The 20,986-nt window shown below is 32.3% G+C and overlaps 1 protein-coding gene across 11 annotated transcripts in view; it reads left to right on the top strand.

The window, feature by feature from the left end:
* The window catches only part of LOC146993381 (LYR motif-containing protein 2), an 86,054-nt gene that overhangs the window by 4,113 nt on the left and 60,955 nt on the right, over positions 1-20,986 (top strand). The window contains exon 3 of one of the 11 annotated variants that reach the window (XM_085807716.1): positions 17,815-18,151. The exons of the other annotated variants lie outside the window; for them this stretch is intronic. Within the exon in view, the coding sequence (XP_085663842.1) occupies positions 17,815-17,847 (33 nt within the window). The 3' untranslated portion in view covers positions 17,848-18,151. Of the gene's footprint in view, positions 1-17,814; positions 18,152-20,986 lie in introns of those variants that run through there. 11 annotated transcript variants of the gene reach the window in all.

The raw sequence follows: 20,986 nt of genomic DNA, 5'->3' as shown, positions 1-20,986 counted from the left end.
AAATTTCTATAGGATTTGGAACGAAAGGGGGGAGCATTAATTGACTGGTATATAAATGAAGGTTTACTTAGTAGCAATTATAAGTGTCCTGTTTGTACAAAGGAAATGCATATGGTCGATCTTAAAGATCATTCGAATGGGTTTGTCGCAAGATAGGTTCAAATGGTCACCATATAAAGTGTTCTGTTAGAAAGGGAACATGGTTTGAGGAAAGTTTTTGGATGCTGTTTAGGAATTTTGTGTCCCACAGACTGAAGACAGAGAAATTTCTAAATAAGGTAGGTGGGTATTTCCTTTGTGTAGTGCGTAGTGCTTTTTTTATGTTATTTCATTGTTTGATTTAAAACGCAGTTTATTAAGATTATATATTTTTTGTGCGCAAAGCCGAATTTGTGCAATTTTGTAATATTTTTTTTTGTGTGTGTGAAAATAGGTCGATGTGTATATAGATACCGAGTTTGTGCATTTCTTTGACTTGTTATTTTGGCTTTGTTTAGCGGAGATTTGTGGTATGAAAATCGCTGCTAAACAAAGCTAATATAACAAATGAAAGAATTGTATAAACTCTGTGTCCATGTATCGCCAAGGGAGCACTGTCAAATATAGTTTTACCCAAAATCTTTTATATTATTTTCCCCCAACGTCTCATTTCCAGCAAAATAGTGAAGTATATATCAGTTTCCATAGTGTTACATAAATGTAATGCAGGTATGCAAATTTTTTTCAAGTTATATACTGAATTTCCATCTTTCTAAGTAGGTTGCAGACTTCATTGTGATATGTAGTATAAATGCTACAGATTTCCAACCATTTTTTCAGTTCTGTAGTATATGCATATTTTAATCTGATTGTTTTTTATAGTCGTGAGTTGTTAATAGCTTTATGTAAATGGAAACGTATTTTGTTATGCCTTCTGTTAGTGATTTGCTCATTTTTTGTTAGATTCTGAACTTAAGAATGAAAGAGAAATCACTGTTACACTTTATGTTAAATTTGAGAAATTTCAGTTTCCATAAATTTAATGCAGATATAAACATTTTTTTAAAGTTATATCCTGAATTTTCATCTTTCTAAGTAGATTGCGGACTTCGTTGTGATATGTAGTATAAATGCTACAGATTTCCAACCATTTTTTTCAGTTCTGTAGTATATGCATATTTTAATCTGACTGTTTTTTATAGTCGTGAGTTGTTAATAGCTTTATATAAATGGAAACGTATTTTGTTATGCCTCCTGTTAGTGATTTGCTCATTTTTTGTTATATCCTAAACTTAAGAATGAAAGAGAAATCACTGTTACACTTTATATAAAAATTTGAGAAATGAGTCTAAAATTTTGTAATTCATATGCTTTATTGGTTGATCTTTGGATTATGGTAACTTGGCGATTTTTTTCGCGACCAACTCTGCTACGGCAACCCTCTACTTTTTTTTTTCGCCGCCATTTTGTCATATTTCTTTTCTTTTTATTTACTCAACACTATTTCCAACAATCTACTAGCCGAATTACACTTATGCTAGAAATTTTATGTAACAAAACTGCTTAACCATGACAAATATTAACTGCAAAATTGGGAAAAAGTGCACAATCGCAAACTCCTTGCGCGTTTTTCAGAATAGCACATACACATAAACCATTTACACGTCGACTTATTTTTACTTAAAAAAAATCCCAAAATTGCACAAAAATGGCATTGCACACACTCTTAACTTTATCCATCTACACTGCTATTTTCTCATAAATTACAAAAATTTGCATGAAAATGCAGGAAAATTTTCTTAATTTTTAAATTTGGTAAAAAGCACATATATGAAATTACCTGATCGCGAAAAAGTATATACCCTTTCCAAGGATGAACATTTCCACGTATAAAATAAATAAAATATCCAAAAGCTTTCACCTCTAAATTATCTGTTATATTATAAACGTCACCAACGAATTTATACGCAAACATTAAAAATAGTTTCAAATATTTAAATTATTTCCATACACGTTTACTTCAACTGAAACGTATACTAAATTCCTACAAACATAAAATTCACAAAATAACTATCATTTAATTAAAATATCACTAAACCATGTACACGTCGACTTATTTTTACTTAAAAGAACATCCCAGAATTGCACAAAAATGGCATTGTGCACACTCTTCACTATATCCATGTACACTGCTTTTTTGTCATAAATTAGAAAAATTTCACGAAAATGCATGAAAATTTTGTGAATCTTTAAATCAGGTAAAAAGAACATATATGAAATTACCTGAACGCGAAAAAGTATATACCTTTTCCAAGAATGAGCATTTCCAAGTATAAAATAAATAAAATATCCAAAAACTTTTACCTCTAAATTATCTATTATATTATAAACGTCACCAACGAATTTATACGCAAACATTAAAAATAGTTTCAAATATTTAAATTATTTCCATACACGTTTACTTCAACTGAAACGTATACTAAATTCCTACAAACATAAAATTCACAAAATAACTATCATTTAATTAAAATATCACTAAACCATGTACATGTTGACTTATTTTTACTTAAAAAAACATCCCAGATTTGCACAAAAATGGCATTGCACACACTCTTCACTATATCCATGTACACTGCTTTTTTCTCATAAATTAGAAAAATTTCGCGAAAATGCATGAAAATACTCAACGTATACTACTCAAACGTATTCCAAAATACTACAAACATATAACTCACAAAATCACGATCATTAAATTAAAAAACACTACTTAAAATATAAATAAGCACACACATTAAATTAATAAAAATTAGATTACAATCCTAATTACTTTAAACTAAATCATTGCTAATAACAATTTTCCAATAATACCATTTTAATTTATTTGCTCCTTTCATTTAGAACAATGCATAAAAATAATATCCTCAAATGATTAAAAATACTAACTTACCTAATCTTCAGGTACAACTAATATACGCCCTGATTTCACCAAATGTGGCGATATGTGTTCTGTGCTGGTTTTTGGCGCGATTGCGTGTTATATGGCAACCCTGTTGATGTTGAAAAATCTTTCGCTGGAGCTCGTTGGTTCGCCTCTGTGTCTGAGAAGATGGGAGGGAAAGATAAAATGGTAGTTGTTGAATTGAAGTTCGGCAAAAGGAAATGTGATTGTGGCTATCCTGTTGAGGGGTAGTGGGTATTTGGAAGTGTGGAAAGAGGTTCTGGGAGATTATTTTTAATGGCAGTGCATGATAGAAGTAGGATTTGTGATTTTATTTATTTGTGAACCATAGTATAAATTTTCTGGATAGTGTGTCTGGCTGTCATGTAAATATGATAGTGATTACATGGCGGCATGTTAAAGGCGGTATGAAATTTATATTTCTGCTATTCGAAAACGCATTAATTCATGGTAAGTACATTTTATTTTATCCTTGTTCTTATTTTGTAGAATGTTATGTTCATTGGTTCTTTAGTATAAATTTCTGTCGTTATTGCTGTTTTTTTAAATTGTTTGAAATTTATTTTAGTTTTGTTGTTTAGGGTCTAAACTGTACAATTCGTAGATGTTTTTTAAAGTTGAAACAGAATGCTGTGTACATGGTATTATTTGAAATTTATTGTTGTTATGTTATTTTATTAAAGCGAGGAGTGCGTAGATCGTAGATTCCTTCCTTGCCTAAATTGTGCAATTCGTAGAATTTTTTTTAAGTTTAAACAGGATGCTGTGTACATGGTATTCTTTGAAATTTATTGTTGTTATGTTAATTTATTAAAGCGAGGTGTGCGTAGTTTGTAGATTCGTTCGTTGCTTACATTGTGCAATTCGTAGATGTTTTTTTAAGTTAAAACATGTCGCTGTGTACATGGATTCTTGTCAAATATTTTTGGTTAGAAACTTTACGTTTTTGCTATTTAAATTTTTTGTTTTTGTTTCGGATTTTTAGCTAAATTGTGTGTTCAAAACGTAGTTTTTGCATGTGCGAAAACCGCGTTTTTGGAGACATTTTAGGCTAAAAGTTCAAAATGTAGACAAAAAATTTAGATAGTAATATGGCAGCGTGAAGTTTCTTGCCGAAAATATTTGGCGAGAAATTTGGCGACTTGAGGGCGCATATCAGAGTAGTTCCCTTCTTCAGAATCTTCATTACGTGGCACGCACACTTCCCTACAGAAAGAGTTCCAATCGGCTGCAGTACTACTGCTAATTTCTAAATCCGAAATCCAGTAGGCAACTTATTATTATTAATTATTACGTATTTAGAATTCACTTTACATAGCGTCATGCAATCCGAAAATTAATCAACACTATTTCACACAACACACAATGAAGCTTAATACAAAATAATTTTTCCAAATTTACCCCCTTTTCTGATTAAAGAACTGTAATTCGTCCATTAATGTCACATGACATATCTCATGATCTCTCATTTCCCTCACACAAAATAATGCGTATTCAGAACTGAGTGCTTCTCATATTATTACCAAAGTCCTAGGTAGTAACCTTCATCGCCTCCAAAATGTCGCCAAACTACCTGTTACCATATTCCAAAGATCAGCCACTTTATTTCTTAATGAGTCACCCTGTGCAGTTATACTGAAGGCTAGCTTAACCAAAGAGTGTTGAAACCAACTAATCGAGGACACCAGAACTTCAACAACGATTTTACAAGTATACCTTAACTGTACGAACCACTCAACTCTGCCCCAGTTTTGATTGAGATGAATCTGAAGTCATTGCTTCATGCTTCCCCTATCATCAAACCCTGAGGGAGGACTTTAAGTTTGCTAGTATTTTAAGTGTCTCTAGGCTACATAGACACTTGCAAATATTTGAATCTTATCCAGGATTTGAATCTGAGCCCAACAATGCAGCAATAATCAATCACTAACCACTGTACAGATTAGGATGTTATCCAACTAATCCAAGGGTGTAAGTTCAGCTCCTGAATTGGCTGTTATGTTGTCTTCCCTTTTTTTTCTCTCTTTGCAGAAGTGATATCGAGCATCTTGCAGCACATCCTCAGTAGTGTTCTGAAACCAGAGCTTATACCTAGAGCTTTTGCTACTTCTCTCAATGCACGCCAAAATCTCACATATACGAAATGCAATATCTATAAATCTTATACCTGGAAAATGACAGATTAAAAATATATTTCAGGTTGGAGATTTTTTGGCACCATTCCTGTTTACTTCCAACGCCCTTCCCAGTAAAATGGCGTCCAAAACATAATTAAAACAAAAAATATGTAATCTCAATAAACTGCATTTAAAATCAAACAAGGAAATAACATAAGAATGGAAATACATGTTATCTAATCCACACAGGAAAAAAAAAAAAGACTTATTTATTTATTTATTTTTTATGTGTGTGACACAGAATTCCTTAACAGCATGCAAAAACTATTTAAAATTATCTAAACTAGATTCTGCATACTGCCGTTGCCACTTTATTTCACAAAAGTAAAAATGAAAATTATCCTCCAGACTGTCGGTAGCACTTCTTTCGGAAATCCCTTTTTATTACACGCCACATACCTTCCATAGTATTGATATGAGCTCCAGTTTCAGAATTCTTAAATCTCTTTGTGTAATTTACTGAGAGGTGAATGAAGCCATTTAAATCTTCATTTACACGCCAGTTAATCAATGTTTTCTTTCCTAATGTTTCCAAAGTGTACAGAAACTTCACATTAATCGTACTTCCAGCAGGCACTTTCAGTGTAAAGCAAACAAATAAGCAACGTACTTCATAACCACCATCCATATCTAAGTAAGCCCTTACCAATATTTTCCCATAAATCAAAATCACTGCAGTCAATCATACCAATCACAACCAATCATGTCATAGCAGGGTTTCGATAACATTCAGCTACTCAGGTTACCATAAATGAAACAACAACTTGGGATAATCCAAGGGATACCCTAAAATATAGACTAATCCAAATCACATATAGGAAATTCTTTGTTAATTTTTAAATATTTTTAATTCCAGCATTTCAAGGTGTTATTCTGCTTATTTAGTTACAGTGTTATTCTGCTTGTTTAGTTAATGTATTCTGCTTGCTTAGTTTTTTTTTTTTTTTTTTGTCCTCAGGGTTAGCAAAATAGTTGATAATGCATAAGAATTTTTTGTCCTCATTTCAATTGCTCATCTCTAGACAGTGCAGTATTTATTAAATTCAAGATACTCATTTTTAGGTCTTGGATGCTTCTTAGCTGATTTGTAGCTAGAAAAACTGCTGTCACATAAGAATAATACAGCAGTTGTGAGGAAAATTTGAAGTAGGATTACTATGTATGGAATTTCTATGACTGTATTTTAGAATAAATTGTGAAAGTTCAAAGTGACTGATCTACTTCTTGGTGTCATCTGCCTAACCACTTACAGAAATAAAACTCTGTTTCTCACTCAATGAGGAACCTTCCTCATTTATGTCATTAAGATGGTAATTGCCATTTGTATTTTCCATTCAAGTGTCAGTGGAGTAATGAAGACATAGCAAGAAATTGAAGCTATTAAAATAGTTTCGTAATCTGTTTAAATAGTCTGTCTAGTATAAAAACAGTCGGCTCCTCCATTCAGTTTTGTATCACAATTTGGCATCTCATGATTCTCCCCTCACCAACAACTGATGCATAAAATGGCTCAATAGTACCCGAGATCAAATTCCAAACAGTGAGCTGGCTCCCTTGTGTGGTTTACCTTATGTGTTGTGTATGGCTTATAATATTGTATTCATGCATGCAGGATGTAAATACAAGCCAGTGCCCTTTCTGTAACATAAATATAAGCCAGTTCGCATTTTTAAATTCATTTGTGGAAAATTTTAGCTGTTTCACAAATACATCCCACCCTTTAAACAGATAACCATGGTGAACTTTGCTATAAATTCATATAATCTCAATTAGTCATTCTGTTCTAACGACACATTTGTCTAACCCCTATAATAATGTTTCACATGAGAAATGTGCTGCCTGGATCAGAGCTCCCCACTTTAGCTATGTCACTGGATGAAACTGTTAAATGCTGATAGGCCTTTTTGTTAACTCTACAACTATTTGGAATGTTTGGATGTTTCATATTATTGGTTTGTGATTTTAAATAAGAGAATATATATTCAGAATCGCATTGCTGATGTGACTGATTATATCTATGTTTAGAGTGATTCTTTGCTATTTATTGTTTTGTTACTGATAAAGAAGATATAAAATTTTCTGGTGCTAGTGAGATTATAATAAATATATCAGTTCTCTGTAAGGTTGGCTATGTGTTGCTTTTCCAGGATTCATTTCCATCTGTATTTTCCCCCTGTTTATTGTATATTTCTTTTAAATGTGTGTGTGTGTATGTGTTTATGTATACATTAAAGAAAAGTGTTTGTGATAGATGTCTACTAAATTAAGTTTAAAAAATAAATTATTGGAAACACAAAATTTGTGAGCTTTTGCGATTTATTTAGTTTAAAACAAAACAGTGTTGCAACCTTTAAAAAAAATCAAATTTATTTTTTTTAAAAATGTCTTACAGATTACTTAAAAGTAAATTGCATCAAAATTAGATGAATGTTAAATTTGGGTAACTACAAAATGTATACAGTGAGTCAAAGTGAAATTCATACACTATGTTATTTATTGTTCAATCTGAGATATCAAACATAATAAACAAAAAAATTCAATATTTTGTATTTAGGTTAACACGTAAACCGCTTCATTTTTTTTTTTTTTTTTTTTTTTTTTCAAAAATAACTGGTTAGAGTAGAGAGTAGACTTTAAGGTGTCCCTTGTATTATGGCGAAGTTGTTTTATTTATTGCCAAGTTGTTGTTTCATTTATGGTAGCCTGAGTAGTTGAATGTTATGGAAACCCTATTGTGACGTATTCGGGTGCATGATTCGTGTGGTGTTGGTTTTATTGTTTAGACAGTAGAATGGCTGAATGTAGTAAGATTAATTTGAAGTTTCTGTACGATTTGGAACAAAAGGGGGAAAAGAGCGTTAATTGACTGGTGCACAAATGGTTTACTTAGTAGCCATTATAAGTGTCCTGTATGTAGAAAGGATATGTTTCTAGTCGAATGTAGAAACCATTTAGATAGATTTGAATGGGTTTGCGGAAGATGTGGCGAAGCCGATATACGGATTCGAGTTTGGATAATTTTAGGAAGTTTTTGGATTTTGTTAAGGAATTTTGTGTGCCGCAGACTAAAGACGAAGGAACTTCTAAATAGGGTAAGTGGACTTGCTTTTTGTAGTGCTTAAATGTATAACATGTTTTTCCTTTTTCATGTTATTTTATTGTTTGGTTTAAAATGTAGTTCATTGAGATTATGCATTTTTTTTGTTTGCCTGTATTGTAGAATTGGGTGCTCCTTTGACTTTTTAAGTGAAAATATATTGATGTGTGCATGGACAAAGTAAACGGGGTGTGCAATGCAAGTTTGTGTAATTCTTGGAATTTTTTAAATGAAAATAGGTCGACATGTACATGGATAAAGTCAAGGGAGTGCGCAATGCCATTTTTGTGCAACTTGGGGTTTTTTTAAAGAAAAAATAGGTCAATGTGTACATGGATACCGAAGTTTGTGCAATTCTTTGTGTTGTTATTTTGGCTTTGTGTAGCGGCGAAAAATCGCCGTTATGCAAGCCCAAAGAATTGCACAAACTTTGTATCCATGTACCGCCAAAAATCTCCAAGTTTCGCAAAGGAGTACCCTAAAATATACTTTTACAAAAAAACTTTTAGATTTACATATTATCTAGATCGATGTTTCTTAACCTTTTTGGCACAATGAACCACTTCAAAAATTTTAAATATGTCACGGACCCCTCTGTGGGAAAAAAATTGCTTAAACATCATTTATTACAAAATATATTCTGTTTTATTATTTAATTATTTTAATATTTTTATTTCAATAGTATAAAAAATTTGAAGAAATTAAAATTTTTAATGTGAAGGCTGTTGCTGCTTTTCCTTGATTAACAGATTGAATTGAGGGGTGGTTTTCGACAAAGCAATGCGCATATCATGTTTGACATTCAGTCTATTTTGATGTTTTGTTTTTATTGTGACAAGTGTGGAAAATCCCGCTTCGCAAAGATATACTGTAGCAAACGGAATAATGGCTGCCATAGCTCTTTTTACAAGCAATGGGTAGGCTTCTCTTAAAGAAAACCAAAACTCTCCAAGAATTTTTGAATTGAAATCCATTTTTAACAAGGACTTTGTTTTCAAATAAATCAGTTAGCTCATCTTTGGCAAGGTTCATGTCATCGATACAGTCAATATCACAAAGAAAAGGATTATGAATCATCTTTTATATTTATTCCATCCGAATTGAAATATTTTTCAAATGAAACTTGAAGTACTTCCAGGTGTTCACAGATTTCATTTTTCAAGTTATTCAATAACAAACTATCTTTCCGAGATCCATTTTCAAAAAGCACTTCGTCCAACATTTGAAAGTTTGCATATATCCCATTTTGAATTCTAATTTTCCAAAGTGACATTTTCAATAAAAATGGCTGTAGTTTTCAGTGGCATTGTTGTATCAGGCCCTTGAATTGAAAGCCCACCAGCGGCCAAGCGGTAAAGTTGCTGAACACTGGTAGTTCGGTCCGAGGTTCGAATCCTGTGAACGGGTTGGCTGCATGGGTGTTTTCGTGGTTTCCCTTAGAAAGTTCTCCACGAAGGCATCCCTTCCCTTAGGCAGATAGTCCTAGTGTGCTTTGCCGTAATTAAATACACCACCACCACACCTTGAATTGAAAGACATATATCGTTCATGTGGTTAAAAATGTCTGCCAGGTAAGCCAATTTACATAGAAAATCTTTTTTCTTGAAATATTCGAAGAGCGAGTTATCTTTTTCTTTTAAAAAAAGTGATACTTCTGTTTTCAACATGAAAATTCATTTCAAAACCTGCCCTCGTGGCAGCCAGCGCACCTTCATGTGGTATAGAAGTACCTCATGTTCTGCTTTCATTTCTTGACTCAGTGTTTTAAAAAGATGATGATTAAGAGCTCTACTTCTAATAAAATTCACAGTTTTAATAACTATTGACAATACGTCTTTTAAGCTGGTTGGAAGAGTTTTTGTAGCCAGTGCATGTCTATGTAAAAAACAATGTGTAACAATAACATTAGGAGCCTTTTTTTTTACCAAATGGGCAAAACCAGATTTATTGCCAAGCATTGCAGGTGCTCCATCCGTACAAAGTGAATGAAGGTTTTGTTTCCAGTCGAAGTTGTGTTTGGAAAAGAAAACATTTAAAATCGCTAAAACATCAACTGCCTTTGTAGTTTGCAAAAGAGGCTCACAAAATAAGAATTTTTATTTGATAGTATCAGCAGACAAGTAACGAACAAAAACAAGAAGTTGACTACAATTCGAGATGTCTGTAATTTCATCCATTTGCATACTAAAGGGAAATGGCGATGCTTTCAATTCATGGATGATCTGTTTCAAGATATTGCAAGAAATTTCAACTATTTTTGACTGTATCACATCCTTGGACAATGGAATAGCCTCAAGTTTTTTCTCTGTTCCAGTCCACAAACTAATTCAACCATTTCCAGCGCACATGGCTTAATTAATGTCTCTCCAATAGTATGAGGTTTCTTACTTTTGGCAATACAATATGCAACTCTGAAAGATGCCTCAACCAAAGGCTTTTGTGAAATACCAAATCCAAGTTTGGTTAATGTTCCAGATTTCAAAAACTGGGCTTTCTTCTTTATAAAAAATTCTAGATCTTTAGATGCATTTTCAGGATGAAGAGATTTGAGATGCTCTATCAATTTTGCCGGTTTTGTACTGGCGTTTGCCAAAACTTTTCCACACAGAAAGCATTGTGGCTTTTCAACACCGTCCGATTCCTTCATGCAGCAGAAGCCATATTTTACATAATTTTCATCATACTTCCTTTTTTTGGGCTACAAAAAATATCAAATAAAGAACAAACATTAAGACACAAAAAAACACTTGAAAAAAATACTTTAATTACAACTTATCAAAAAGTAAAACAAATATTTTGTTTTAAAAATTTGCAAGAACTTTGCGGAACTGATTTTAACATCACTTTATTTCCAAGTGAAGTAAAATTTAAAGGCTACTTTGTGTTTCTAAAAATTTCAAATTTTATATGGTTTGTGAATGTTCTTTTCCTCGTATTGTGGAGGTCTCTATTATTGGGAAATGGCAGACAGACGGCTTACAGAGGTTGCCCGTGACAAAAAAAGTTTTTTTTTTTTTTTAAATATTGATGAAAACGTTTTAAAAATAGGAGCAGTCGGCGGACCCCCAAAAAATGACCCATGGACCCCTTCCATGAACCACAGGTTAAGAAACACTGATCTAAATAATGCATCACTTACTCAGATGATTATTAAAAAAAAAGATCAAAATAAAACTCGTACACTGTACAGAATTCTCAGACACATAAAACATTGAAACAAGATGCTTTAGTTTTAGTACTTTGTTGGGTATCCTTTTTTTCTAATTACACGTTCCAAATGTGTTGGCATAGATTGAACAACAGTTTTTCAATAATCGGTACTGATTTCTTTCCATTTTTCTAATAAGGCCATACTTAAATCATTTTTGTTAGAAATGTGATGATTTCATACAGCAGATTCTAACTGATGCCATAAATTTTCTATGACTTTTAAGTCTGGTGATTTTGGAGTGTTTTTAATGACTTTAGGGCAGTTGTACAGCAGCCACAAGCGAGTATTGAGAGCAGAATGTTTTGTTTGTGTCATTATCCTGATAGAACTGAAAATTGTTTGCGGAACTACTCTGATATGTGCCCTCAAGGCGCCAAATTTCTCGCCAGATATTTTTGGCGAGAAACTCCACGCTGCCATATTGCTATCTAAATTTTTTGTCTACATTTCGAACTTTAAGCCTAAAATGTCTCCAAAAACACGGTTTTCGCGAATGCAAAAACCACGTTTTGAACACACAATTTAAGCTAAAAATCCGAAACAAAAACAAAAAATTTAGATAGCAAAACCGTGAAGTTTCTAACCAAAATTATTTTACAAGAGTCCATGTACACAGCGATATGTTTTAATTTAAAAGAACATCTACGAATGGCACAATCTAGGCAACGAACTAATTTACGAACTACGCACACCTCGCTTTAATAAATTAACATAACAATAAATTTCAAAGAATACCATGTACACAGCATCCTGTTTCAACTTAAAAAAACATCTACGAATTGCACAATTTAGGCAACAAACGAATTTATGAACTACGCGCACCTCACTTTAATAAATTAACATAACAACAATAAATTTCAAAGAATACCATGTACACAGCGTTCTGTTTCAACTTTAAAAAACATCTACGAATTGCACAATTCAGATGGTATGCACTAGTCAACAAAATAACTAAAATAAATTTCAAACATTTCAAAAAAACAACAATGATGACAGAAATTCATGCTAAAAAAAACAATGAACATTACATTCTACAAAATAAGAACAAGAATAAAATAAAATGCACTTACCATTAATGCTTTTTCGAAGAGCAGATATACGAATTTCATACCGCCTTTAACATGCCGCCACGTAATCACTAGTATCGTATTTATATGGCAGCCAGACACACTATCCAGAAAATTCATACTATGGTTCACAAATAAATAAAATAACAAATAATCGCAAACTCCCTACTTCTATCACGCACAACCACTAAAAATAATCTCCCATACCTTCTTTCCACACCTCCAAATACCCATTGCCCCTCAACAGGATGACCACGACGATATTTCCTTATGCCGAACTTCAATTCAACAACTTTCACCATTAAATCTTTTCTCCCTAGCTTCTCAGACACAAAGCATGACGGGAACCAACGAACTCCAGCAAAAGACTTTTCAACGTCAACAGGGTTGCCATACAACACGCAATCGCACCAAAAACCAGCGTAGAATACATATCGCCACATTTGGTGAAATTAGGGCGTATATCAGAGTTGTACCTTGTTTGCTGTTGTTGTGCACTAGGTTTCAAATTATCTTTTAATCTCTACATATAATAAAAGGAAGAGTCTGTCTGTGTGTGTTTTTTGTTTGTGCTGCGAGTAAACTAATAGACCCAGGACTATGAAATTTGGTACTTAGGTGCATCTAGACAAGAGCCAGTGCGCCTCAAAGCGGTTTTTTTCAAAATTTGAACGAGGTTTTTTTTATATTATGTTTTTTGATGATATCTCATCAAATTAATGGCACACAGCCATTGTTTCTGATATATCACTGTTGCCCTTGTTGCTGGTATCAGCACTGTTGCCACTCGGAAAAATGAGGGCGATAGTTCTGGGCAGTTTTTAAATTTAATGTTTCTCTTGGATACTGGATGTTTATCAAGAAGTACTTGGATACAATGTTAGATGAGTTTGTCAAGAGGACATTTGTTTTCCAGTACATTTAAAAGCCAGACGAAGGCTGGCTGCATAGTGGCTAGTAGATTGATATAAGTATACTGATTCATTGTTAATTCTATAAACACCAAATGGCCAACACCTGCTGCAGCCGTGCACCCCCATACCATCATGCTTATCAGTAAAAATTACATTCTTTCAAAAAGTAAATATCTCTTTTTTTGTGCACTTTTGCAAAACATGATCTTTTTAATCAATTCTTGTTTCGTGCAACCTAAGTGGTGTTAATCATACTTTCTTAAAATGATTCGTATGGTCTCATGGTGAGCATTCTTATTTAAAAATGTTTAAGCTTGAGTTATTTTTAATTTAAGAGCACCAGTGGTGATAATTTTTTTTTTTTTAAAGTTCTCGAATAATCCAACACTCATCATGAGAATCAAACATTTTTCGTTTGCTCACCTTAGATTTGCTCTTCAACCCTTTGCCATGTTTATATATATTAATAATACTGAAGCATGGAATGAGTTCTGTCGACTGTTTTCCTGATTTCGCAGCGTGATTTACCCAATTTGAAATGATGTACTATCAACTGTCATTCACTTAAAGTTGTTTGTCTGCGCTGACGTACCATGGTTCAAACAAATTCAAACAGAAAATGTACTTTCGGACTGACTGACCCTGGTTTCAACCTGACTGGTAGTTTCCAATGCAGCGTTTGTTTATCTTTCTGTTATTCACTGCAAGACTACGCTGCATGCGAGTTTGACTCGCAAACAGTTTTGCAAATGCTTCATAACTTCATCATTATTATAAAAAGTAACAAAATTTTTATTCAACGTAATGAATGACACACTTTTGAAACAAAACAATTTTTTGTTAAATATTTTATTTTTTAAACAATTTCCTTGATTTATGTAAATTTTCTCATGGCAATTAAAATGTACAATCTTTACTTTCCTTAGCTGTATATTTGTATGTGGGAGTTTCTGCATCTGATGTTTTGTAGCCATCTGGTAATACAAGCAAAATTTGTTTTGGTTTTGCAAGTCTAAAATTTCATTATGTTTTGATTGACGCATGCTGGGAAAAAGACCCTATCAGAATTGTTAACTCTTCCGATTTAGGCATCAGACCATACTTCTGTCAACCTAATTTGCAACATATTTTTCCGACTTCCTAAAAATTTCTCATAATTTTTATGCAGATTGGCTTAATATTTTATTATTTGCACCCCCAAAAAGTGATATTTGGTGTCTGAAAGTGCTTCTGCTTTCTCTAGATACATATAAAGAAAAATCAAAGTTGTTTCATCAATGAGATACGGCACATTTCTGCTTTGTGTGTGAGAGTCTGCAATATGTGTCCGGAAACATCATGTTCTGGTTCTCCAGTGAGAATCAAGCACTGCCGTGGGTCATCTGGCATATATTAGCCAATGGGCACACTGCAAGATCAAGGTTGTTATTTCATTTGTCTCAGCAGTTAGCAGCGTAAGTTTCACATGCTTCCAAGAAACAGTTTAAGAAACTGCGATCATTTGTCGTAGTTATGTGTGCAATAAATATAAAATACTCATGTACTTTCAAAAAATTGTACACATATGACTTTCCTTCTATTATTTAGTCAAGGAAATGTAATATTACAATGCATACCATTTATCATTGTGATTTTTTGATTTTGCATGGTGGAAGGGCTGATGTTCTTAATTATATGCATACAGAAGGACAGCGGAAAGTGTATTGTGGGAAAAAACAAAATTATTCTGTGGAAACAAAAGGACCAAAAAGTTATTAATACAGCCTGCCTGTTCTGTGCCTTTTTAGTAGAGCACAACCTGCCACTAAATGCATCAGATCATGCTGCAACTTTATTTAGAAAATTTGTTTGCCTGCAGCAAAATCGCTGAGAAATACTTAAGTGCAAAGACAAAAATGGCTGCAGTTGTAGAAGAAAAGTAACTATTGGTATGAAAATAAATCTTCAGTTATTGATTGCTTAAAACAGTACCATTTTGCCTTTCTACAGATGAAAGCAATAATACCGATGCAAAACTGTATCCAATTGTTTCTTTTTTTTTAGTCCAGAGTCTTCAGAAGTTGAGTGTAGTTTTCATACTGTCCCCATTTTAGAAAGGTTCAACAGGCAATACACAGCACAGCTAATTATTAAAACTTTAAAAGAAAGTGCAGTTCTTCAGGGTAATTGCTTAGCACTTAGTGCCAACAATGCACCAGGAATGGTAGGCTTAAAGCCTGATGTTGCAGGCATCTTTAAAAATGAAAATTCAGATTTGCAAATTATGAGGTGCAACTGTCACTTCTTAAATTTAGCAGCTTAAAAAAGGGATCAACTTCTTTGCCAATAAGCATGGATGAACACATTGTTGACATTTATTATTATTTTGAAAAGATTTCTGTTAAATGAGTAATGTCATAATGTTGAAATAAGAAAAAATCTGAAATATGTATGTACATGCTGGTTAGCTTTAGAGAAATATTTCTGTAGAATCTTCAATCAATGGAACCCACATCTTATATTTTTTAGGAAGAAGTAAATGCTTTTAGAGTTAGGATTAAAGGCTGTATTGAAAGTTATAAAATACCTTAAGTAAATGGAGGTGTAGTTATTACTTCTACTGTTAAAAATAGGTGTGAGAAAAATTAAGTAATTTCATTGCAATTCACAAAGTAATATTAAAAAATATAAGCATAAAGTGCCCCCAAAATAAAAAAGCGCTTATAAAGGCATACATTTTCTGATTATTGCAAGTTTATCTTCTGAAGAACGATTGTTTATATTTTTATCTTCGGACCTTAATAAGGCTTTTTGCTTTCTTGTACACTCCATTTTGCTGCCATTCGTTGTTCGTAACACATTTCTACAGTGCAGAATTCCATTAATTCGTGTTTCGCAATCTTATGATTAGTGATCTGGTTAAAGTGTTATTTAATGATTAGGGTATTTTTCTATTATTAGAAGGTACAAGTAATAAAATTGTTTTATCCCCCCCCACATGTAAGTATTTTTGCATTATTTGTATTTAAGAAATAGTAACTGAACTTTTAGGTATTAATTAGGAACTATTTAAATTAAGGAAATATTCTTATATACACTTGTGTAAACACAAAAATATTTGGCGAGAAACTCCACGGTGCCATATTACTATCTAAATTTTTTGTCTACATTTCGAACTTTAAACCTAAAAATGTCTGCAAAAACGCAGTTTTCATAAGTGCAAAAACCACGTTTTGAACACACAATTTAAGCTAAAAATACGAGACAAAAACAGAAAATTTAGATGGCAAAAACATAAAGTTTCTAACCAAAAATATTTGACAAGAATCCATGTACACAGCAATCTGTTTTAACTTAAGAAAATCATAGAATTGCACAATCTATGCAGCAAACGAATCTACGAACTACACACACCTCGCTTAATTAACATAGCAATAAATTTCAAACAATACCATATACACAGCATTCTGTTTAAACTTTAAAAAAAAATCTACGAATTGCACAATCTATGCAGCGAAGGAATCGACGAACTACACATACCTCGCTTAAATAAATTAACATAACAATAAATTTCAAACATGCCATGTACACACCGTTCTGTTTAAACTTAAAAAAATATCTAAGAATTGCACAATCTAGGCATTGCACACTAATCAACAAAATAAACTAAAATAAATTGCAAGCAATTCAAAAAAGAACAATAATGACAGAAATTCATACTAAAAAACAATGAACATAACATTAAAATAAAATGCATGCTTACCATGAATCAATGCTTCTTCGAACAGCAGAAATATCAATTTCAAACATCACCAAAACAATTTCGCCACAAATTTGTTGAAAGGATCTTCTCCCGTTTCAGAATAGCGATAGAAAAACATATAAACCACCAAATAAAACTCAAAATCGCATTTCCGATTATAAGTAGGCAATGGAGCTTTAACATGCCACCACATAATCTCTATCGTATTTATACGACAGCCATACTCACTATCCACAAAATTGATACGATAAGTCACTAATAAATGTTCGAAACCTTCTTCTCCTAAATCCTTGTAGAATTTCCCGTCACCCGAAAAAAATAGTTATACTAGGCACTCGACTAAAATTTTGCCAGCACTTCTTTCATTGGATCATAAACCATTTCTAACCGCCCACCTCACAAACCAACCAGCAACTAAAACCACTACAATAAAATTTAAGTTTCTGCATAAAAAGGGTTGCCATAGAAACCAACATCGCCCCCAAAACCATCGCAGAACACACAGTCGTGCCAAAAACCAGCACAGAACACATATCGCCACATTTGGCAACCTGATGGCGTATATAAGAGTAGTACCAAAATTAATTCATTATTAAAACAATATTATTATTATTTTTTTATGTTGAGAAAATTCTCCCAAATTCTTAAAAAAATCTTGTATTTTCTAGTGTCATAGGTTGGCAAGTACATCTGGTGTATGATTTTCAGTGAAAAAAAAAAGAAACCAGCTGCCAGAAGAATGATTTATATCATTATACTAAATTCATGGCCACTATAAATATTTTATAATTTTTATAGTGGATTATTATCTAAGATTATTTTTTAGAAAAACTTATTATTTTATTATGATTTATTGTGTTATTCTAACAGTTTGTTTTTTGAAATGGTATAGCTCAGTTCTCAGAACAGTCTGTTTTCTTGAAATTGTATAGTTATTTTGAATAATATCAAATAGCTTTGAATAATTTCTTCAAATCCTAGGCAATAAATCTGTTTATCAATCAGTCTCTGGCTATTTGTAACTGAGCTACTGATAATTTATAAAACAATAACTCTTCTTGTGCCTATTAGATTCCATAAAATGTGGCCTTACTGGATTATCATTTAAAAATTTTCTTTAATTCAGAATTTGAAATAAGCCAATCCTTCAATATGACTGTTTTGAAGTATTATCTGAAAATTCCGTGATGCTCTGAGAGTATTGTAAATACCGCCAAGAGCGAAGCTTTTATTATCTTCAATAAAAGTAAGGGAGAAATAGACGGAAAATTGGTTACTGCAGCAAGTACACAACTTTATGCTTTGTATGCATAAAATTTGCACTGTAATTAACGTCAAGTTAAAAATATTAGATGCTCAATGGGCTGACTGTATAAAAAAGAAAAGATGTTGTAAAAATAGTATTCCAGCAAGAAAGGAACTTCTTTTTGCAAATGGATCATTTTAAATTCATTTTGATTGATGCGAAATGATAATTTTATCTTAAAATCGCTTTCAAAATTTCAAATTGTGGGGCTTCAAATATTAAAAAAAGGTTTTTATTTATAGAACTGCATGAATTTACATTAAATTGATGTGTCTGTATGCAGTAAACCTAAAGTTTATGGCTTTGGTAAAATTATGAAAAAATATTTTTAATTGGTAAGAGTATATTTACGGGTACCCCTTGGCGAAAATTGGTGATTTTTGGCGGTACATGGATACCGAGTTTGTGAAATTCTTTGACTTGTTATTTTGGCTTTGTGTAGTGGCAATTTTTGTACACATTGACCTATTTTCACTTAAAAACAAAAATCACACAATTGCACAAACTAGGTATTGCACGCTCCCTTGACTTTATCCATATACACATCGACCTAGTTTCACTTGAAAAAAATATCATTTTCACCTAAAAAGTTAAAGGAGCACCCAAGTCTACAATAGAGGGAAACAAAAAAATACATAATCTCAATAAACTACATTTTAAACAAAACAATAAAATAACATAAAAAAGGGAAACACCTGTTATGCATCTTAGCGCTACACAAAGCAAATATCCACTTACCATATTTAAAAATTTCTTCGTCTTCAGTCTGTGGCACACAAAATTCCTTAACAGCATCCAAAAACTTCCTAAAATTATCTGAACTCGAATCTGTATATCAACGTCGCCACATAAATTCACAAAAAGTCAAAAATATCCCCCTTAGTTCCGGACTGTCCGGAAAATGGCTACTAAGTAAACTTTCATTTGCACACCAGTCAATTAATGTTGTTTTCCCCCTTTCGTTTCAAATCATACAGAAACTTCAAATTAATCTTGCTGCATTCAGCCATTCTACCGTCTAAACAATAAAACCAACACACATCACAAAAGCACTCGCAAAACATCCCATGATCAAAATTTCCCAGAAACATGCACCCGTTTATGTCACAATAGGGTTTCCATAACATTCAACTACTCAGGCTACCATAAATGAAACAACTTTGCGATAATACAAGGGGTACCGTTCAGTCTACTCAAACCTTTTGATTTAATAAAACAAAATTTTAAAATTGCCTTTTCTGATTTTTTTCAAAGATTCCAAAATATTTTCAGATGTTTTTAGAATTCAGATGCAATTTCAGATTGTTTAATGCATTAGTTATCTCCAGTGTAATGGGGGAAATAGGTTCTGCTGACTTAAGTTCAAACATAATCCTGCAAAAAGCAGACTGTATTATTTATTTTTAACCGTGATTTATTTCCAGATCTTTAAAAATATGTAAGTTTATGTATTTAAGAAAAAGGGGTATTTTATATTTGCAGTGTGTTGCTGTTGAAGAAAGAAAAAAATGTTTCACGCAAAAATATATAAAATTCATTCATTTATTGCAAATCAAATTTATAATAGCAAAATTAGCTCATGAAAACTTATAGCTTTCTTTAAAATGGGATCTGTGTAATATGAATCAGTGTATTCAAAGGGAACCATAATAATTTATTTTAATCAGATTAGCTTGTATATCTGCAGATTAGTGCATTGCATTCCATAATCCAAACTCATAAAGCAAATTGTAAACCATGATGGGAAGAGCACTCCAAATTCAGTAATGAATGGTGAGCCAATAGTCTGTTTATGGAAGATTTTAGTTTGTTGTTTGATTTTTTAGTTAGCAGTACATCTAACAAAATTTTCACTCACATGGACAGTGCCCAAATTTGGCGAGAGGGTTGCAAATGATTTAGATTTCTTTTTGAAACACAATTGAAATTGCAAACAAAATCATTTATGATAAATATCTAAGTTTATGACATTCTTTTGCATTTTTATGTAGCACGCAGTATAAAAAAATTGCCTGTCTAAATTCTTCAGTAGCCTTTTCCTACAAATCTGTGATGTTTCTGTTTTGTCATCATAGCTACTTTGAGAAACAAATTAGAAATTCATAAATTAGTTCTGAATTAGCAAATGGAAAAAACAAAAATCTGTTAAAAAACAGTTAATTAAAAAAAACTGCTCTCTCTCTCTCTCTTTTTTTTTTTTTTTTTTTTTTTTTTTAATGTTATTTAAAGATTGACTTACATTACCATCAGTGTTGCTTGTGAAATATGGTGCAGAAAGGCATTAAAATCATTAACTACTACTAGGTGACTCCAAGAAAGAATTTTATGAATACTGTGGAGGATTTGTGAATTTAGAGAATGTTAAAATCTGCTGTACGTAATGGTTAATTGGAAAGAGAAAACATAAAATATATGTTATGAGAAAAACAGAAAATTTTAGCTTTCTTTCTCAAAATCAGTGCAAGATCAAGGATCCAATCAGTTTTGGTATATGATTTTTCCACTCAAATGTACAGATTTAATTAAGCTCAATA

Source organism: Stegodyphus dumicola, chromosome X1 (genome assembly GCF_044657685.1).
Source record: "Stegodyphus dumicola isolate Sdum_Otavi_A_Nest chromosome X1, ASM4465768v1".
Classification (NCBI taxonomy): Eukaryota; Metazoa; Arthropoda; class Arachnida; order Araneae; family Eresidae; genus Stegodyphus; species Stegodyphus dumicola.
The sequence above is the reverse complement of the archived record's forward strand: the minus strand, read 5'-3'. Positions and strand labels throughout refer to the sequence as shown.